At 43.0% G+C, this 19,669-nt stretch overlaps 2 protein-coding genes across 2 annotated transcripts; one reads left to right on the forward strand and one right to left on the reverse strand.

Moving 5' to 3' along the window:
* Nucleotides 1–465: 465 nt before the first annotated feature.
* On the reverse strand, nucleotides 466–5,205 carry LOC123040057 (9-beta-pimara-7,15-diene synthase, chloroplastic-like). Its single transcript, XM_044463001.1, has 14 exons — nucleotides 5,006–5,205; nucleotides 4,692–4,741; nucleotides 4,308–4,587; nucleotides 4,009–4,189; nucleotides 2,940–3,160; nucleotides 2,734–2,854; nucleotides 2,562–2,659; nucleotides 2,254–2,468; nucleotides 2,064–2,176; nucleotides 1,883–1,978; nucleotides 1,588–1,806; nucleotides 1,338–1,479; nucleotides 950–1,195; nucleotides 466–838 (listed from the first exon to the last, which is right to left on the reverse strand). The coding sequence occupies exons 1-14, from the start codon at nucleotides 5,193–5,195 to the stop codon at nucleotides 503–505; spliced, it is 2,508 nt and encodes an 835-aa protein (XP_044318936.1). The 5' UTR covers nucleotides 5,196–5,205; the 3' UTR covers nucleotides 466–502.
* Nucleotides 5,206–6,289: 1,084 nt separating this feature from the next.
* On the forward strand, nucleotides 6,290–15,394 carry LOC123040056 (syn-copalyl diphosphate synthase-like). Its single transcript, XM_044463000.1, has 14 exons — nucleotides 6,290–6,398; nucleotides 9,093–9,160; nucleotides 9,267–9,576; nucleotides 9,685–9,868; nucleotides 9,977–10,197; nucleotides 10,321–10,441; nucleotides 10,592–10,704; nucleotides 10,802–11,037; nucleotides 11,152–11,267; nucleotides 14,240–14,338; nucleotides 14,436–14,609; nucleotides 14,702–14,786; nucleotides 14,891–15,097; nucleotides 15,176–15,394. The coding sequence occupies exons 1-14, from the start codon at nucleotides 6,290–6,292 to the stop codon at nucleotides 15,392–15,394; spliced, it is 2,262 nt and encodes a 753-aa protein (XP_044318935.1).
* Nucleotides 15,395–19,669: the final 4,275 nt, after the last annotated feature.

Consider the following 19,669-nt stretch of genomic DNA (forward strand, 5'->3'; position numbering starts at 1 on the left):
CGAATCAAAAATATTTTTCAAATTTATCGACCATTTTTTTAATGTCGTGAACAAATAGTTTTCAAATTTATCGTTCACGAACATTTTTTTAAAGTCACGAATCATATATATTTTTAAAGTCGTGAACAAATTTGTCGCGCTTGACCGTTAGAGGGAGAAAACCGGGCCGCTGGCCGGTTCAGATGACCTGTGTGACCTATCTGCACCAGTAATTCAAGTTCTATGATGGGTTTTTCCAGTTTGCAAGTACCGTGACTTAAGTGCACCCGCAACGCAAGTTCTCGGACCGCCGGTGTCATTTACTTATTGAGTTCCTACCCTCCCCCGCAAAAAAAAAAAGAATTCCTACCCTTTAACTGGCGGCATGCATATCAACCAGATACCGGTGAGTGATTCATTTGTAAGGTTCATATGGTTACTGTCGCATTTACACTCCCCGCTTGGTATATTTCCTTGTCATCCATATATAATCAGGATAATAGCATAATTAAGGAATCCTTGATTATTGTTCTGATTGAACATCAAAAGAAGGACTGGTAGTTTGAAGTTTGAGTGGCTCTGTGAATATTGCATTCATTGTGCAGAGCATTTCCTTGGGCGACGTAAATCCGTCGGTGTGACAGTAGAACAAGTGAGCTGTCCTACAAAACCTCCAGAACAGCTCCTTGCATGGCCTAGGAACAACACGGTCTTCTCTAACAACCATCCTTAGCAGGTCTCTCCGACATGAGGCTATTGACTCCTGTGTGGCCTCTTGAGCAGCTTCTATGGACATGGAACCTCCACTCTGAAGAACAAGCAGTGAGATGATGTTCAGTTTTCCATCTCTGGATTCCCTCTGCATCAACGAGATCATTTATTAGGAACTACCCTGGGTCAAATTAATCTGCACGTACGGCAGTGATAACCCATTGCTATGAATACTTGTTAGAGATTGAACGGAAAATACCTCAAAGCCTTGAGTATCATTCAAGAGACGGCCACATGTACCCATTAGTCTAAGCAACTCACTGTACTCCGGGTCTTTGATAATGTGCTTCAGGAGATTTTTTTGGACAAAATACAGTGATGTGAGCATAATCGGGCCCATCCCGTATGAGGTAAGCGGTTCTGTCATGTATTCCTCAACTGTTGGCACATATTGATTCCGTTGCCATTTTGCCTCGGTTGCCACAGACCTCATGTAATGTAGCCACTGCAGATGAGTATGCAATTTTTAATACACGGTTTTTCTTACTTATTTTGTATGTAGCTAATCGCAGCTGCCATGTGGTACTTATCAACTTGGAATTCAACATAACGTATCTCAGAATCTGAAGGTAACACAAGAAACTCACTGTTTCATCCAAGTGCTTTGTAACATCGCAGTTTTGTATTGCAGAAGCCATTTCTCCAATCTGATTAACTGTGGTATAAAAAGCAGAAAATACTACTTCTACTTGCTCAGAGTAGAACTCAACTTTGTGATGGTCATCCCACCTAAGACAACCATTGGCAAAACAGGAAGGATGACTCACTTGCAAAGCATAATACACCAGCGCTGTTTCAGAAAGTGCAGACAAAGAAATCAAGTTAAGGGAAACATACTTCTCTACTAATGCGATGAGGTTTTCTTGTTCTTCTTTGGATGCTCCAACATCAAAGAAGTCATCAATAACAAGTACGAGCGCAATACTTTTCGCACATGCAATGCGAGCATCAGAGAATTCATGAGCGGATATGGTTGCAGCAGCAGAGAGGTAACAATTTATTAGACTCCCCTTGCGTAGAAATCTTAGCTGGTGCAGCCTGTTTTCTTTCTCCCACCTGTCAACCCAAAAAGTAATCCAAATAATCTATAGAAACATAAAGAAATCAAGTGAAAAAATGATAGTCAAATTACCTCTCGATGTGGCTAAGTTCATCCTGGTATATAGATTGAGAAATACTGAAATCTTCAATGGCAAAATCTAGAAGATCTTGATTAACATGACACAGCCTGATCCAACATTTTTTTTCATTTTATTGTGACATATATTGACATGATGTCACAGAGATTTATTTTTCAGAAAAGAGGGCCTTACAAGTTTTTTGTCTTTAGCTGCTGAGGAACCCTAGAGTCAAAATGTTCAATGTTCCTCTTATGATCTAGAGCTTCCACTGTTGCATAAAATGGAAATTTAAGAGTATATTCTACCTGAAATTACAAAAGAACAATATTGAATTTAAACCAAAATGTCAAATGAAATGGGTTTTAAATCCGTAGATACTTACCTCTCCAAGAATTGGCATTCTTTCTGACCCATTACAGCACAACTTTTCTGTCAATAAGCGCCCTGACCAGTTACTTATGTTCTCCAGGACCAATTCATTTTCTGACAAACATAGTTCTGAAGCCTTGTATAACTCTAATAAAGATTTTGTTTGATTTAAATAACCTTCCAGTGAGTTATGGAAAGTGAAGGCTTGAGAAACATGGGACAACTCATCTGTACAAGATTAATTTTTAACTGCAGTAAGTAAAATTAAAGGAAAAAGAGAATGTTTGTTAGGAGACATGGAATTTCGATCAAAGTATCTACCTGATGAAACATCATATCCATTCATCCGTAAAAGGCGAAATGCCATTGCACATGTTTCTACATCTTGGATTATTTCCTCATCTCTCTGTAACCAGGAACTGCAAAGTGAATACAATCAAGTTTACATACTACTACGAACAGATATCAAGTAGTATTTACTCCTGATTATTACATGTATGCCTTGTCCAGGATACTGTTTATCTCACTGGAAAAGTGCCGAGATATTCCGATCTTTTTGAGCATATCCACCATTGAGAGCTGATAATATATATTCTGTGGGTACACTGTTGGTACTGTATACGTATAGCGGCATTAGGTATATAGCAAGAATCTTCACCCTTGGAGATGCTTCAGAAACAAAATTAGACAAACACGTACCTGCACTGCCAAATATACTGACAATGGAATTGAGGTATTGGAGAGCTTTATCATCGTAGCGGTGGACTAATACAGCGGCCGTTGCGGCAGGATAGTTGAACAACGACCCATTCTTTCTCTGGAAGTTCATAACTTCATTGCGGTCCAGCAGGCTTACCAACCCTTCTTCAGCAACAAAGGCCAGATATGTTTCTTTCCCGTTAGATTCCTCACCAGCCAATCTAAATTAAAGCAAGTATAAATATGTATATTATGTTACTCATAGGTAATACACAAACTTTGATTGCTAATTTTATTAGTAAGCAAAAGAACATAGAACCAACACTAGGGCGAGAGCAGTGATTCGGCGCCCAGGCCAACTGCACCCGCCCCTGAACAGTAAATTAGAAAAACAAATAGTACACAAATTTAGAAAAATCTGAAACTTTTAGGCATCTAAGATGCTCAAGTGGGGTAGGCTCGTGCAACTTTTCATGGTCAATGACATCCCTGGAGCTCGTGGCAAATAAAAATTGAATGTAAAAAAACTTGAAAAAAAACACTATGCAGACCTGATTTTGTATATTTTTCCCACGAGCTCCCCGGATGCTATCTGACCACGAAAACTTGCATGCTCCTAGAGTACCCTAGTATCTTTGATGCTACAAAATCTTCGATTACCGCACCATAACCTATATTCCTCCGTCAAATTCTTTTTTTCTGAAGGGATTTCCTCAGTCAAACTTGATTGTACAAAACCATACTAAGGGAAAACATCTTAAAACACTTATCCAATTCTTTTGAAAACAAGAAGGAAAAGAAATAAAGCAAGGACAAATTTTCCATTCAAAATAATTACAAACACATAAGAAATTTTGTAAAGTTGTTCTTGAAAATAAGTTTTCAAGGAAACAATTATTTGAAGCCCTGAACCGTAGAACAATTTTTCTACGTTATTTTTATAAGAACAAGTAGAAAAAAAGACTTCTTGACGGTGAAGGCAAGCAGTGCTAGGTTGCTGGTGAAGGCGCAAACGTACTAGGCCGATGAGCCGTGCTACACTAATATGGCAGCATTTTTCATTACACGCCTTCTCAGCTCCATCTCACGAAGGTGAAGTATCCCACTGATATCAGTTTCTCTGACTGGAAATTCCAAACCCATCCTGATAGCATGGTTAAACATACCAGGGAAAATGAGATTGAAGCCTATAGGAGAAACAATCTGCTTATCCATTACAGTGGAGATATTCCTTCCAATAAATTCTAGTCCTGCAAGTATCATTTTATACGTGTCAGGATCTTTCAAGCAAGGCCAGGGGTTTCAACCTCCTTTCCAAAAAAACTAAAACAATGCAAGGTAAAACAATCTATATCTATATATACATACCTCTACTTATGTGGTCGGAGCCAACGTTCCATTTCTTAAGTGCAATGATACAAGCCAGTGTTGATAACAGAATATCCTTGTTTGCTAATAAGCCGAATTGGTTGATAGCCCATGAACCACTACAGTGTTGATTTTGCAATATCCATTCAACACACTGAGGGAAGCATGGAGCCTGCCGATTGGTGTCGGGCAATGGCACCATAGCCACCCATGCTGTGTCATAGGCAGATGGCGAGAATTCAGGTTTCTCCAGATGTTTCCGTATTCTAGCCTTCCGTTCCTAATTTACATCCAGCATTTGATCAGTGACGTGAATCCTGACATGACATGGACTTGAAACATCTAGTCGAAACAAGGGTTAGGACTTAGGAGTGATGTTCATACCGTGTTGCGCGTCCTTGCATTTTCTCGTGCCAACATCTCCTCAACATAGGCTGTTCGGCGAAAGGAGAGCAGTATGAAACAAATCAATTAGACGGCCTAACTCTAGAAGTACAAATAGATAAATTAGCAATCCCAACCACAAGTATAAGTTTCAGGCATTGGTAAACAGAGAAGAATTATATGTGCATCCATGCGAATCTGCATCGAAAGTAGCTTAAGAAAAATAGAAAAGTCCACCCAAGCAAAGCTACGGACTCTTACTCCTTCCTTACCAGATGGAGCAGAAATCAGAGAGAAGAAACAGAGCAACGTACGTGGTTCGGTGGAAGGAATCCCGGAGGCCGAGCAGGCGAAGCTGCAGCGAGGAGGCTTTCTTTTTCCATGATGTAGCCCACACTTTGACACGAACTGTGGAGCAGCCCAGAGGAGGACGGCCTGTTGAGGTGCCTGGCGTCCAGATGCTAGCAGGATGGAAGAGGAACGACCTTGTGTAGGATTTGCCATGGGAAATGGGGCGATCAGCTCATGGAACTGGCTAACAGTGATGCTCAGTAAGGTGGTTATGAGACAACCTGCTGAAAAGACAAGTACGAAAGACAACCTGTGTGAACATGCTGAACACAAGTGCTGCAATTTTTCATTTCCCCTGACAGTGATGTTCCAGCTATTCGATCAACCACCGTGACAATTTCAGGAACATGACCACCATTATGCGTTTGCCGGCCCTATTAGTCTCGTCATTGGGGTGAAGGTGTGAACCGGTGATGTGACGATCGCTGATGTTTCAACGGCGACTTTTTTCTTAAAGAGAGAATCAAGTTGTTATGCCTACGTTTCAATTTGTCCGGCAGTTGGAATTAATATATATGTTTGGGCCTCTGTCAGCCACGCATGTCCAGCTAATCAGACACGCATGCAAGTAACCACCCACCTCTATCAATTGGACAACAAACAGATACCTAGGGTTCGCGTTTTGTCCGGCAGGTGGAATTAATGTATGGCTTGCCATCTTAGCGACCCATGTTATGCGTGCCAAAGACACATGCGACTGACCACCCGCTTCAATTGATCAACAAAAAATCTGCTCTGCGTACGATTCATATTCATCGTACATCGGTACGACCAGACTGCAAATGTTATGGCCTGAATCATCAACGATTTGTCTCTAATCGTAATGTTGGACGGAGATTTCATCGTATGTATAGCAAGGTCGGATCAACAAATAGGGTAAGTTGCCCATTATGGTGATGGCAACAATAATACCAGTTGCACTCGCTAATGCCTACTGCTTCTACTACTTGCCAATTAACAAGCACAACATCCGCCGTCAGACTCGCTGCCACTTCTAATACTTGTAGATTAAAAAGGACGATCATAGCAGCCTTTTGTCGTGTGCTTGAACTTTGATGCCCTTTTCCCTCAGCCTTAATATGCCGTAGATACTGCCAACAAAACCTGTCACCTAGACCCTTCTTTCATAAATACTTGATCATAGCAGCATGCAGGAGCTCATCACTGAGCCAAAAACCAAAAGGTTGACACAAAGAGAGAGAGAGAGAGAGAGAGAGAGAGAGAGAGAGAGAGAGAGAAGGTGGAGGATGCTGACTTTCACCGCTACAGTCCGGCATGCTCCAGTGCTCGACCAGACAACACCAGAGCCATGGCGACGACTCTCCCTACACTTACACTCTCAGCGTCAACAATGTGGTAATCATGATCTATCAATATCCACACCTGAATGCATGCATGGTTATCAAAAAACTTGAGTACTCCCGAAATAACATTATTATTTCTGGCTCACATTCTCTTAAAAAATGTTTGAACTAGTACAGCGGCTTGCGCAAATAGGCGGGCTCCTCTGTGGTGGATATATATTTTATATAAATTATTTATTGCAATCCAGTGAGCTTGCTTTCTAGAGAGACTTTCCATAATATAGAAATTAGGAAGCATATATGTGTCTGTTTTATCTTTTAATATGATGTTGTTTAAAACTCAAACAACAATATAATGTCTTTATTTAATTGTAAGAATGGAAACATATTGAACATATTGTACGTGACATATATAATTCTAAGGCCAAACATAAATTTTGTCATTAGTAAAAAAATTAGCTTATTAGCATGCGAGTAACAAAGCACATCACATTTTTTATTTCCTTTAGTAAGTTCAATATCCAAATTTGTTAATGCCAAACACGTTCTGCGCCAATGAATAAGTAACTGTGAAATTTTTCTCGAGTTTTGAAGTTTCTTTACCATGGTATAGGTATCCTAACCTTAGAATCTTTGAAGTTCAAAGTTCTAAATAGTGTGATATCCTGGTAAGCCTTTTAGTGCTATTTAGCGTGCTACAGCAAAATTTAGCGCACTATAGCTGCAATTTAGTGCGCTAATGCTTCTGTCACTATTTGTCATGGCCTGCTATTTATAACTTTGGAATTATTCACCTACAAAAAGCTACTTTGCAAGCCTCTTTCCTTCTGATTCGACGAATAAGCAAAGAAAACCACTATAACTATAGGCTACCTTCAAACATAAATGATCATGGAGAACACAATTTCTTGATTACTCTTGACGTGGACTAAACCTTATCAGAATCATGTTGCACATGTATGAGGTATTTTAGGTCTAATAAAGAACATGAGAACTGAAAAACTCAACAAAAGCACTTGACTAAGTATAGCATTAAAACGGGAATTGGGCTGACTTGCAGTGCTAATCATTAAATTGTTATTCCGGACCACTAAAGAATTATTGTCATTTCTTCACTAGGTTTCATGGCAACCCCTCAAAAAAACTAGGTTTCATGGCAACCCCTAAAAAAAAACTAGGTTTCATGGCAAATGCGTATAGCAACACAAAATGGTTGTCGTTTTCCAATGTATAAAAACACCAATCAGATCTTCCTGATTTTTGTGAGATTTTCTACCCTATTGCCCACTTTTCTCGTTAGCACATCGTGAACTTTTAATATATAATCGCATCTTTTTCTAATTCTTCAATTACCCCTTTGGGGAAACAAATAGCAAAATTCGACGATTTTGTTTCCGTTCATGTTGGAATAGGAGCTTCAAAACCGTACGCTCCTCTAGGGATGGGGGTAGTCCCAACCCAGGTTGTGTGGTTAAGGTTGGTATTTTCAACGAAAAACAAGAAAATTCTTTCACGAACTTCCTATTCTGGAAAGAATGGTAAAGTTAGGGATTTCAGTCTGCCCAGAGAACACAGTAATCACAAAATGGTATTACTTTCACTTCACAAGTAATATCAGTATATTATTGAAAAAAAAGGTATACAAGCTACAACATTCATCCACATAGCCTTAATAACCCAATCCATTAATCATGTTGTGGGTTCAAATTATACATACATGATTAAACTTAATGCAAAAGAAACGCATAGACCAATGGATAATTGGCAAGTAGGGAACTCAATCCAGAGCAGCCCACATTGTTTACATGCTATGACATAATACATAGATTCTTCTATGAATATTCTCTCCTGTCCACCTAACGTTTCAATTGATGTTGATCTAGAGGTTTTAGTTGGCTGGCATATTTTTCATGCAGCATATAATAGTGATAATGTGCATGAGTTCAACTTTCTTCTACGCCCTATGTATTTTCCTATTAATATAAAGTAAGTTACATATGTACAGACAGAAAGGAAAAATAAATAAATAAATAAAGCCTATCCAATGACTATTTTGGGCAATCCAATTCTGAAGAATTGCAGTGTACTTGTGCTTCACTAGATGCCCCAAAAGTATTAGATTTTGCTTTAGGGGGAATTTTCAACTGTTAACACTGGCACTTCATTTTCAAAAGATTTTGTTGTTCCTTAGATTCTAAATATTCCAGCAGCCTAAAATGACTATGTCCATGCCAATTCTAAAGAGGTAAAAATGATTTCATCATAGGTTGATATACCACTATTTTTATTCTCTACAATCTCATACCAAGATGCTTGAGCAAAGATGCAGTCCCAATACAGATGTATGGAAGTTTTCTCGCAGCTTTTAGTGCTAAAATTACAATCATAATAACAAGATGCTGGCATTTTTAGTAGTTTTTTTTTGTTTGAACCCTGTCATGGAGCTAGAAAAATAATTTATGTTTAAGTCTGTTGGCACTATTCTAGAGCCACTTAACGATGGTATGAGTCATTTGTTATCCTTTGATCCATCTATACATTTTTAGGAATGTCCATTAATACATGCCTTGGGTATTGCATTTTTGGAGTATTAAATCTCTTAGTTCATTATATTGATTGAACGTCTGAGTAGAAATTGGAATCTAAAAGTTAACTGCCAGGTTCTCATAAATGAGTTCAAAATGTTAAGAGGGTAAATTTAATATGACTTACATGTTCTTTTCCACTTCTCATGCCTGGCATTTAGTACTCCTGCTAAGTAGCAAATCCCCATCATATCCGGAGGCAGAATTGCGTGAATGGAGAACACACAAGGTGAGCATATATGCATAACTCGTATTGATCAGAATAATAACTATTGCACATGAGCTGGCAAACATACATATTAAACCCTGACAAATAAATCAAAACCTTCCTAAAGGATGAACCAAGCGAGATAGAACAGATGATCGATGCCATTAGAACCACACTAGGGTCTTTGGGTGATGATGAGACGTCAATGAATGTTTCAGCCTATGATACGGCGTTGGTTGCTCTTGTCAAGAACCTTGACGGAGGCGATGGACCGCAATTCCCCTCGTGCATCGATTGGATTGTTCAAAATCAACTACCAGATGGTTCGTGGGGTGATCCCGCTTTCTTTATGGTCCAAGATCGGATGATCAGCACCCTCGCATGTGTGGTGGCTGCGAAGTCTTGGAACATTGGAAATGACAACTTGTGCAACAGAGGTAAATTGATTGATCACTTCATTCTTTATTTTATTCAGCGATATACTTTGTTTACTTCCAAGGAAGGATCATGTATCTAATGTAGAGTGCACCTTTTCTGGTGTATAGGTGTGTTATTTATCAAAGAAAATATGAGCAGGTTGCTAGAAGAGGAACAGGACTGGATGCCATGTGGCTTCGAGATTAACTTCCCAGCACTCCTAGAGAAGGCGAAGGACCTGGACTTGGACATCCATTACAATCACACTGTTTTGGAAGAGATATATGCCAAGAGGAATCTGAAGCTCTCTAAGTATGTATACCTAGCTACATGCATGTGATAAATCTGGATTTGTACATTGAACTGAATAGTCTATGTATAATTAGTTAAGTAATAATTAATCCGGCTCTCAAATTGTAGGATACCTCTGGATGTGCTACACGCCATACCAACGACCCTACTTTTCAGTTTGGAGGGAATGGTTGACTTACCATTGGACTGGGAAAAGCTACTCACGTTGCGTTGTCCAGACGGATCCTTCCATTCCTCGCCTGCTGCCACAGCTGCTGCCCTTAGTTACACTGGCGACAAGGAATGCCTAGCATTTCTAGATAGGCTTGTCAAAATGTTCAAGGGGGGAGGTAAAATCACTACCACTTATTTTCTTGTACAACCAACAGGAATGCACTCTTAGGTAGGAGAGCCCCTTTGTATGTTGGTCAATACAAAACGTCACCATTCACGTAAATTATTTGTTTTCTCAGTGCCATGTAGCCACTCTATGGATACTTTTGAGCAGTTATGGGTGGTCGACCGGCTCATTCGTCTGGGGATATCAAGGCACTTCACAATTGAAATTCAGCGGTGCTTAGAGTTTATTTACAGGTAACATAAATTACTTTAATTTAGTTGGAAATATAATATGTCCTAAAAGTCTAAATGTTAATGATATTTTTAAATGGAGTACTACCAGAGTAGTGTTTTTTCTTTAAGACGAGTAGACCAGATTGAGAGGAATGTATACACTTTAAACAGGCGCTGGACTCAGAAGGGACTAGCTCATAACGCGTACTGTCAAGTCGTGGATATTGATGATACGTCCATGGGTTTCCGTCTCCTCCGTCAGCATGGCTACGATGTCACTCCATGTAACTAATAAGTAGTAGTGCTTTGGCATGCATGGCTACTATATATGTTATGCTGGATCGAGTTTGACAGACTAACGCACATCGATCTACAATGTAGCCGTGTTTAAGCACTTTGAGACCAAGGATGGCAATTTCTTCTGTTTCCCCATGGAGACCAACCATGCATCTGTCACCCCGATGTACAACACTTACCGTGCTTCGCAGTTCATGTTCCCTGGTGACGACGACGTCCTGGCACGGGCCGGGCGCTATTGTCGTGCATTCCTCCAAGAGAGACAAGCCTCCAACAAACTGCACGACAAGTGGATCATTACCAAGGACCTGTCGGGCGAGGTAGTATGTTCCAACAAATTCCAGTTAATTATATATATGTATGCATCAATCGGGCGACTATTTAATGCCCTTAATTCACAACAGATTGATGAGCCATTCCTCCTGTAAATTCAGGTCGAGTACACACTGAACTTTCCCTGGAAAGCAAGTTTGTCACGAATTGAAACAAGGATGTATCTGGATCAGTACGGAGGCAACACAGATGTCTGGATTGCTAAGGTCCTCTACAGGTAAAAATAATTAATAATGAAACTTCTATCACTACCATACTCTGCATCATAAGACCAACCTTATTACATTGTTTATTACAAAGAGATCCGAGTTTGATCTGGCCAAAAGAAGAAATGATAATAACATATGGACCAACTAAGATTAACATGCCAAACAAGACCACTCTAAACACTCAATGGCCTATCACTTGCACGCCATCCAAACAAGGATATCAACTCAGTGGTAGCTTCTTCACGCTAACCTCAACCGGCTCACTGTGATGCATGTTATGTAATACTGTGCATAACCGCCGCCAATTGGTACACGATAGTTGCATCTCCATAACCTCAGTCAAAAACACCGTCATTTTTACATAGTCAGATAGACAAAAACAATGTTGTCGTCCCAACCAAAATAAAAATACCTTAGAGATTTAACACCCTCCCCCTCTCTCACACACACGCGCGCGCACACACACACACACACACACACACACACACACACATGGACCCGTTCATGTATGTCTACTAGCCAATTTTGCTGAGGTGGCATAGACTAAATGAAGAAAAAGAGGGTCGAGTATCATATCATAATAAATGATGTGCTGCTATTTATATGCATGACAATAAATGAGGTCATCAAAATACTAACACATGATACTATGCATGATGAAGATAGTATCATATACTAATAAAATATGCATGATAATGATGTTACAGGCAGCTTAAGAGAGATGTGTCCGATCTACCCATTTTATCGGAATCTAATTGATCCCTCATGCACCACATTAAAAGATACACATGAAACAAAAGTATCCTTCAAATTTGTAAGGTCCTTCCAAAGGTTGGAGTATTAGTTTGGCTTTCACAATCGTGAGTATTTCGCTCCAAATGCTTAAAGAGAGACTCCCAAACTCCATCCAAGGTTTTTCTTTTGAAAAGAAGGTTGAAATCTCCGGCATGTGCATCCAAGGATGCACACAACCATATTTATTATATTATTCAATAGTGTCAGACGAAACAAATACATGGATCTAACCCAAAGCCACCTTCTTGGCAACCTCTATCGCTACATCTAAAGCTTGGTGACGTGCCTTGACATCACACCATCTAATTTGATTGCCTTGCCAAGCCGCTCACGGCCAGCCGAGAGCACCAACTAGCTTAGCAAACCCTAAGCGCGCAACGCACGTGCACGCTCTAGAATCTGCCTTCACCATCTTCCGCGGATCAACGCGTTGACCTTGACAGGTCCAACTGTCATCGACGCAAACATCGCCCCGCCCTCCAGACCCCTTTAGCCAACACTTGCTGCAAGAAAGTTGCCCTCATGAGGGTGAGCGGCTCCAGACACCTCCATTGCTTTATCCGAAACACCAAGATCAAGGGTTTCCCCCCGAAGCAGATGCATCTTCCATCCAAGTCCACGTGATGGTCTAACGCTACCACACCTCTGAGCTCCCAGGGGCCGAAGCTCCAAAACAGTGCCACTAAGGAGGTAAGCGACACCACACGCCACCATTGTCCAGTCCGGCAAGCCAAACTTAAGGATTCCCTCAGAGCTCCACAGGACCACCACCTTGACGATGCCCTCAAAGGAAGTTAGCAGCGGCTGTAGAACTCGCTACATCATCTGCAACGGCAGATCCGTCCCGCGAACCAGGGCATAGGCACAGGTCAGAGAAACCCACCAACGTAGGAGGAAGGACCGCATCGGGCTAGACAAATCAAGGCAAGTGACCCAGATCTGTCCAACCCAACCCAACCCAAGGTGTCGTCGCCAGCTGGAAGAAGATCTGGGGGCGCGTGCCATGGATCCGTCGCCACCACCTGCGACCCGTCAATGCCGACATACGTCGCCCACAACCCTTGCAGTGAGAGGCCGCCGTCCGCCAGATCTGGCCGGAGCCATCTCGCCGTCACAAACCACCCATCACCACGCCTGTCGACACACTGTCACGGTGCATGCAAGCCAATGCACGCCCGCGCCCCGCCCATGCGAGAAGGAGCCGCCCTGTGCTGGCCCCTGCCTGTGAAGGGACAGGGATGCCCTGCCACTGCCGGCTCTGGTCGAGCTTCGCCCAGCCGAGCCATGTGACGATGGTGACGGGGGAGAAGGGAGATGAGGGTTGGCGGCCTTGATTGAGAATTCTTCCGCGTGGCACGCAGGGGCGGCGTGGGATGAGACGTCCACTTGCGCATGGCCTAACAATATTTTATGGCATCTTCGCTTAGTAGCTATACATCCAGCATTCTTATGGAAGTTACTATTTAACCCAGAGAGCTGGTCAAACACGCTAAGAATTCGCTTCATATTGATGGCTTTAGCCAAGTCATGTTCTACAAAAATAATTGTATCATGAGCATCTTGTAGACTAGACAGCTCGTCATGTAATAATTGAGGAATGAGGATTCACCTGGGCGTTTTAACACAGTAGACACAGACACTCATATGTACTATAGACATGGACGCTCATATATATGCACATATATTCATTCCTTATAAATGCATGTATGCACACCCTATCTTTATGAGCACCTCCACTGAGCGGGCATATCATCTTGAGATTGATGAAGTTGCCATAGTTGACAGATCATCTCCTCCATTGAACACACATCGCTGCAGGCCTGAGATAAAACTAGGAATATGCAGCCAGCAATGCCAAGTTTAGAACGTGAACCCTGGTGGGTTGCTTCCACCAAAAGGAACCTAACGTCTGAGTTACTCTCGGTTTGCTAGTGAGGACCCACAGTTAGTAACCATCCTGTGTAGTACTCATCTTACACGTGACACTAGACCTATTCTTAGTTGCTACTATACTAGAAAAAATTACAGTTCCTAGTGATGCAGATGCCGGATGTGTGTCCGTTCATTGGTTTTGTATCGATTGATGCATCAATTTAAGTCAATAAAGCGCCTTTTATTAAAAAAATATAAATTTCTGGTTGCCAAATATTTATCACACCCTTAGTTCTGACCCATACCATTTCAGAATGAATCTTGTGAGCAACGACATGTACCTTAAAATGGCAAAAGCTGATTTCAGAGAATATCAAAGACTCTCCCGACTTGAGTGGAATGGCCTCAGAAAGTAAGTCACGGTCTATTTCCTCTACCACTCTATTCCAAGTGCAATCAATAAGCTAGTAAAGACTGCTATATTCTTAAATGAGATCGAGTATGCACAGGTGGTATTTAAGAAACCATCTGCAGAGGTATGGTGGGACTCCAAAGAGCGCGCTCACGGCTTACTTCTTAGCTTCAGCAAATATCTTTGAACCTAGCCGAGCAGCAGAGCGTCTAGTATGGGCTCGTGTGGCTGTGCTTGCTGAGGCGGTTACAGCTCACTTTCGACACATTGGGTATGTATGCAGCTTGTAGCCTCACAGTTTTCCCTCTCCGGAATCTTCTTTTAGTGATGATCGATGCAAAATGTGTGTGCAATTCATTGCAGGGGTCCATGCTATTCAACAGAGAATCTTGAAGAACTTATCAACCTTGTTTCATTTGGCGATGCTTTTGGCGGTCTTCGTGAAGCTGTAAAATTGAACAAATCATTACACGTAGATATAGTTGTTGATATGATATTGAACTTTTACCAGATATGAAACGGCCAAATCTCTATTTTCTTTGGTAATTACAGTGGAAGCAGTGGCTCATGGCATGGACTGCAAAGGAGAGCCATGGATCCGTTGATGGAGATACATCACTGTTGTTCGTTCGCACCATCGAGATCGTCTCAGGAAGGATTGCTTCAACCGAGCAGAAACTGAACCGTTGGGATTATTCCCAGCTGGAGCAGCTCACCTCTTCCATCTGCCACAAGCTTGCCACAATAGGTCTTGCTCAGGTGCGTGTGTACATGCATTGCATCCATATATCCATCTGTGAAACTATAACCAAAAAATGTTTAATGGGGGGAAAACAGAATGGGGCAAGTATGGAGAACACAGAGGGCTTACACCGGCAAGTGGATTTGGAGATGCAAGAACTATCTTGGCGTGTTCATCAGGGTTGCCATGGCATCAACAGAGAGACCAGACAGACATTTCTCAACGTGGTGAAAAGCTTCTATTACTCGGCTCATTGCTCACCTGAAACAGTTGATAGCCACATCGCAAAGGTCATATTCCAGGATGTGATTTAGGAAGAACCCTCTTCAGTCCTCGTTGAAATTATTAAGCATGTTTTGTGATGGGTTCCGTCATGTTACATGTCTAAGAACCTGCAAGGACTGCACGTGAATACTTAGATGGAATAAAAATAAGGTTCCGAACGACATGATACATGCCTAAGTTGTACAAGCAGGTAACAGGCACTAGCTAGTGCACAAATGTTTACACACATCTTAATTGACGGTGCGACACTTTCAATTCACGTCATCATTATCTTTTTGAAATACTAGTGGTGTGGGCAAGAAAGCATACGTCGCCACTATTGCATTAACACTACTGGAAAAATCACCGTTACCGAATTCTTTGTTGTTTGCCGAGTACCGGAACACGGGATCATGGTAAAAGACATGTAAGCCGAGTGTGGCTCTCGGCAGGCAGCAGGACACAGCACACGCCGGCAGTTGCTCCTGGTAAAATGTGCTCGGCAAAAAAAGAACACTCGATTTATTGATGGTGTGTCAAAGACTCGACACGCCACTGGTTACTTACAGCGTGGGGTAAAGACACGCTATTGGTCTATTTTTGGTCACTGTTTCTCGTTTTCAGGCCCGGATATTTGTTTCTCGTTTTTGGGCCCCAATATTTGTGGCGTGGGCTTAGTCCGACGCCACTAGCTCGCCCTTTTTTTACTTAGGTAGAAACCTAGCGCATACTTTGTCTATCTCCACTCAACCCGTCTGCCTCCCAAGACTAGCCGCTGCTGCTGGACCTTGCCGAAGAAGGCTACCCCCTTGTCGTCACCATCAGAGATCGCCGCTCATTGTCACAAAAGGTTCGATCCCTACCTCTCCTTCACCTCACGCTTCGCTCCGTTGCATCCGGCCGGCCTTCCTCGTCGCCAGCCGCACCAAATTTGTTGTGTTGTTATAATAGATAGATTGATTGATATATAGTCTAGGGTGATATGCTAAGGGTGGAATCCATGGATTTACATGCTAAGTTATAGGAATTCTGTAGGAACGGCCTCGCCTCATTGCTAATCGCGACCAATATATGTTGTAGAAATGATAAATTTTAGGGTTAGTAATCCATTGATTGATATGCTTAGTGTGGATTGATAATTTTGTAAATTTAGTTCTAGAATGCATGTTATACAGTGCATTACTATAGATCATGCACATTACTGTATATCATGCGGATATTCCTGTCTGAGCCGCCGGATGCAAAATGAACGGCCAGATTATTTTCTTCAACCTAATGCCCCATATCCTATTCATGTTCTTCCCTGAAACTACCCCCACGTTCCGTCGAACTGCGCCGCTCACGGCCGGTGGCGCTCCTGCGCCATCTTAGCCACACAGGCCTCCCCTCACCCGCCATCCATGGCCATCCCTCTCACCCTAGTGAGGGAATTTTTTTTCCGGGTAAATTGCAGCGCTCCCACACACCTAAGTTAGATCGCGGGCGAGCCTGTCCCCCCTCCCCCTCCCCACCCCTAAAGTAGATGCCGGCATGCCTACCTAGGATGGATGAACCCAATTCTAAATTCGCGCAACTTATATGTGGGTATTGTGTAGATGTAAAAGTATGATAAAGTTTAGAAAAAAAGAGGTTGGTAAAAACCAACACGTCGCGAACACTGAACTAATGGTACGAGTATCTTTTTTTTTTGAAAGATCCAGATCGTGTTGGCATTTCATTGATTTGGAAGGAGAGAGCGGAAAACATGGTTGATCAAGTGATCGGTGGATGAAAGATTACACAAAAAGGAGGAGAAAAAGACGGCCCGGTTCATAGTGTAGGTCTATCCTCTCGCATCGCTTTCCCCCAAGGGGCGCTTGAAGTGCTTTGCTCCCACTCAGCGTCAGAGTTCAACGGTGGCCCGGATTCTGGCAATGACATCTGCTGGGCTTGCTTCCTTGCTGCGAAAAATGCAGCTGTTCCTTTCTTGCCAAATCTCCCAACATAACAGGATAATCATTGATCGGATGGCTTGCCTCTCGCTCCCTGGCTGCGCCTTATGCGTGATCATATTTATCGTGACTGAGCTTGAAGGCGTCGCCGCCCAACAGGCTAGGTTGAGGGCTTGGCAACCACGCCAATGTGATCTCGTTGCCCAGATCTTCTGGGAGCAGGGGCAGGACCAGAATAGATGTTCTGAAGTCCCCAGATAGCGGAAACAGAATAGGCAGAAGTATCTGTTTGACCATCCACGCCGCTGAAGCCGATCGTTGCACCACAGACGGTTATGTTGAAGTAGCCAGAAAAAGATCTTCATCATTGCCGGCGCCCATGGCTTGCAAATTGTCGATCTGTACCTGCAGTCCGGTGGGTCTTGGAACTGAATCGCATAGGCCGAGCTGGTGGAGTACACCCCATTGCCTGTAGCGGTCCACCGAATGTTGTCCTGTACTCCTTCTTGAATTATGCCTGCGTGCCTCTGCAGCCTTCTCCAGAGATCAAAGAAAATATGAGCAGGTTGCTAGAAGAGGAACAGGACTGGATGCCATGTGGCTTCGAGATTAACTTCCCAGCACTCCTAGAGAAGGCGAAGGACCTGGACTTGGACATCCCTTACAATCACACTGTTTTGGAAGAGATATATGCCAAGAGGAATCTGAAGCTCTCTAAGTATGTATACCTAGCTACATGCATGTGATAAATCTGGATTTGTACATTGAACTGAATAGTCTATGTATAATTAGTTAAGTAATAGTTAATCCGCCTCTCAAATTGTAGGATACCTCTGGATGTGCTACACGCCATACCAACGACCCTACTTTTCAGTTTGGAGGGAATGGTTGACTTACCATTGGACTGGGAAAAGCTACTCACGTTGCGTTGTCCAGACGGATCCTTCCATTCCTCGCCTGCTGCCACAGCTGCTGCCCTTAGTTACACTGGCGACAAGGAATGCCTAGCATTGCTAGATAGGCTTGTCAAAAAGTTCAAGGGGGGAGGAAAAATCACTACCACTTATTTTCTTGTACAACCAACAGGAATGCACTCTTAGGTAGGAGAGCCCCTTTGTATGTTGGTCAATACAAAACGTCACCATTCACGTAAATTATTTGTTTTCTCAGTGCCATGTAGCCACTCTATGGATACTTTTGAGCAGTTATGGGTGGTCGACCGGCTCATTCGTCTGGGGATATCAAGGCACTTCACAATTGAAATTCAGCGGTGCTTAGAGTTTATTTACAGGTAACATAAATTACTTTAATTTAGTTGGAAATATAATATGTCCTAAGAGTCTAAATGTTAATGATATTTTTAAATGGAGTACTACACTACCGGAACAGGGCCCTATGCCGACGGCCATATCTATGCCGACGGCCACCGTCGGCCTTGTCAGGGCTATGCCGACAACCATATCCAGGCCGTCGGCGTAATAAAGCCGTCGGGCTATCCAGACATATGCCGACGGCCCCCGTCGGCCCAGAAAGGCCGTCGGCTTACCCAAACTTATGCCTACAGCGGCCGTCGACATATCTTGGCCGTCGGCATAGTTGCGGGCCCGGCGATCCCGCCGTGCCGTGCGGCTAATGGCGTCCGATCTATGCCGACGGCCGAGGCGGGAGGCCGTCGGCATAGATGCCCTTACCACGTCATCGATCCGAGGCGCACCGACCACCACCTATGCCGACGGCTGCCGTCGGCATAGATGCCACATCATCGATCCGCAGCGCGCCGGCCATCTGCCCTATGCCGCAGCTATGCCGCAGCTATGCCGACGGCTTTGCCGTCCGCATAGTTTTTTTTTCTTTTTTTCTTTTTTCATATCTATATTTTTTTCATAGTTTTTTTTTCTTTTTTTACCACGTCATCGATCTTTTTATCATAGTTCCCTTATCCACTTCCCGGTCACCCCCTCCACTTGTTATTTTTTTCTTTTTTTTCATAGCTATATTTTATGTTTTCTTAAATATTATTATTTGACTAACTTACATATAGTACGTGTTTGACAACCGGGTGGTGTTGTGGCATGTCCGAAGAGGCGGTACGCGTCTCCGGTGCGTGGCCTCCCTCACGGACGGCACCGCCGCCCGAACTTGGAGGGGGGAAACGGACGCGTCGGGTCTACACGGAGTGGATTTAGCTGTGGGTTTGGCCCGGATGTTGCTCCCCGGTGTCCCTCTCGGCCGACCCGACACAACCGGGTGGAGAGGTCCACTGGTCAAAGCCCGTCCGTGGGAAGTCAAAGGGCTAGATCTCGTGGTGAAACGCTAAAGGATTAGGCGGGACGGGGGCCCTGGGGGTAGCAATGCCACCGGAGCATCGTACGGGCCCTCATACATGCGGGGTGG

Source organism: Triticum aestivum, chromosome 2B (genome assembly GCF_018294505.1).
Source record: "Triticum aestivum cultivar Chinese Spring chromosome 2B, IWGSC CS RefSeq v2.1, whole genome shotgun sequence".
NCBI classification, from domain to species: Eukaryota; Viridiplantae; Streptophyta; class Magnoliopsida; order Poales; family Poaceae; genus Triticum; species Triticum aestivum.

What these genes read in the sequence shown, in the direction of transcription:
- LOC123040057 (XM_044463001.1), bottom strand. Translation starts at nt 5,195, where the DNA reads ATGGCAAATCCTACACAAGGTCGTTCCTCTTCCATCCTGCTAGCATCT. An exon ending in ATCCTGGACAAGGCATACAT is followed by an intron (nt 2,660 to 2,733) that starts GTAATAATCAGG and finishes TTCACTTTGCAG; the next exon opens with TTCCTGGTTACAGAGAGATG. An exon ending in ATGATACTCAAGGCTTTGAG is followed by an intron (nt 839 to 949) that starts GTATTTTCCGTT and finishes TCGTTGATGCAG; the next exon opens with AGGGAATCCAGAGATGGAAA.
- LOC123040056 (XM_044463000.1), top strand. Translation starts at nt 6,290, where the DNA reads ATGCTGACTTTCACCGCTACAGTCCGGCATGCTCCAGTGCTCGACCAG. An exon ending in GCTCACTTTCGACACATTGG is followed by an intron (nt 14,610 to 14,701) that starts GTATGTATGCAG and finishes AATTCATTGCAG; the next exon opens with GGGTCCATGCTATTCAACAG. An exon ending in TTGGCGGTCTTCGTGAAGCT is followed by an intron (nt 14,787 to 14,890) that starts GTAAAATTGAAC and finishes TGGTAATTACAG; the next exon opens with TGGAAGCAGTGGCTCATGGC.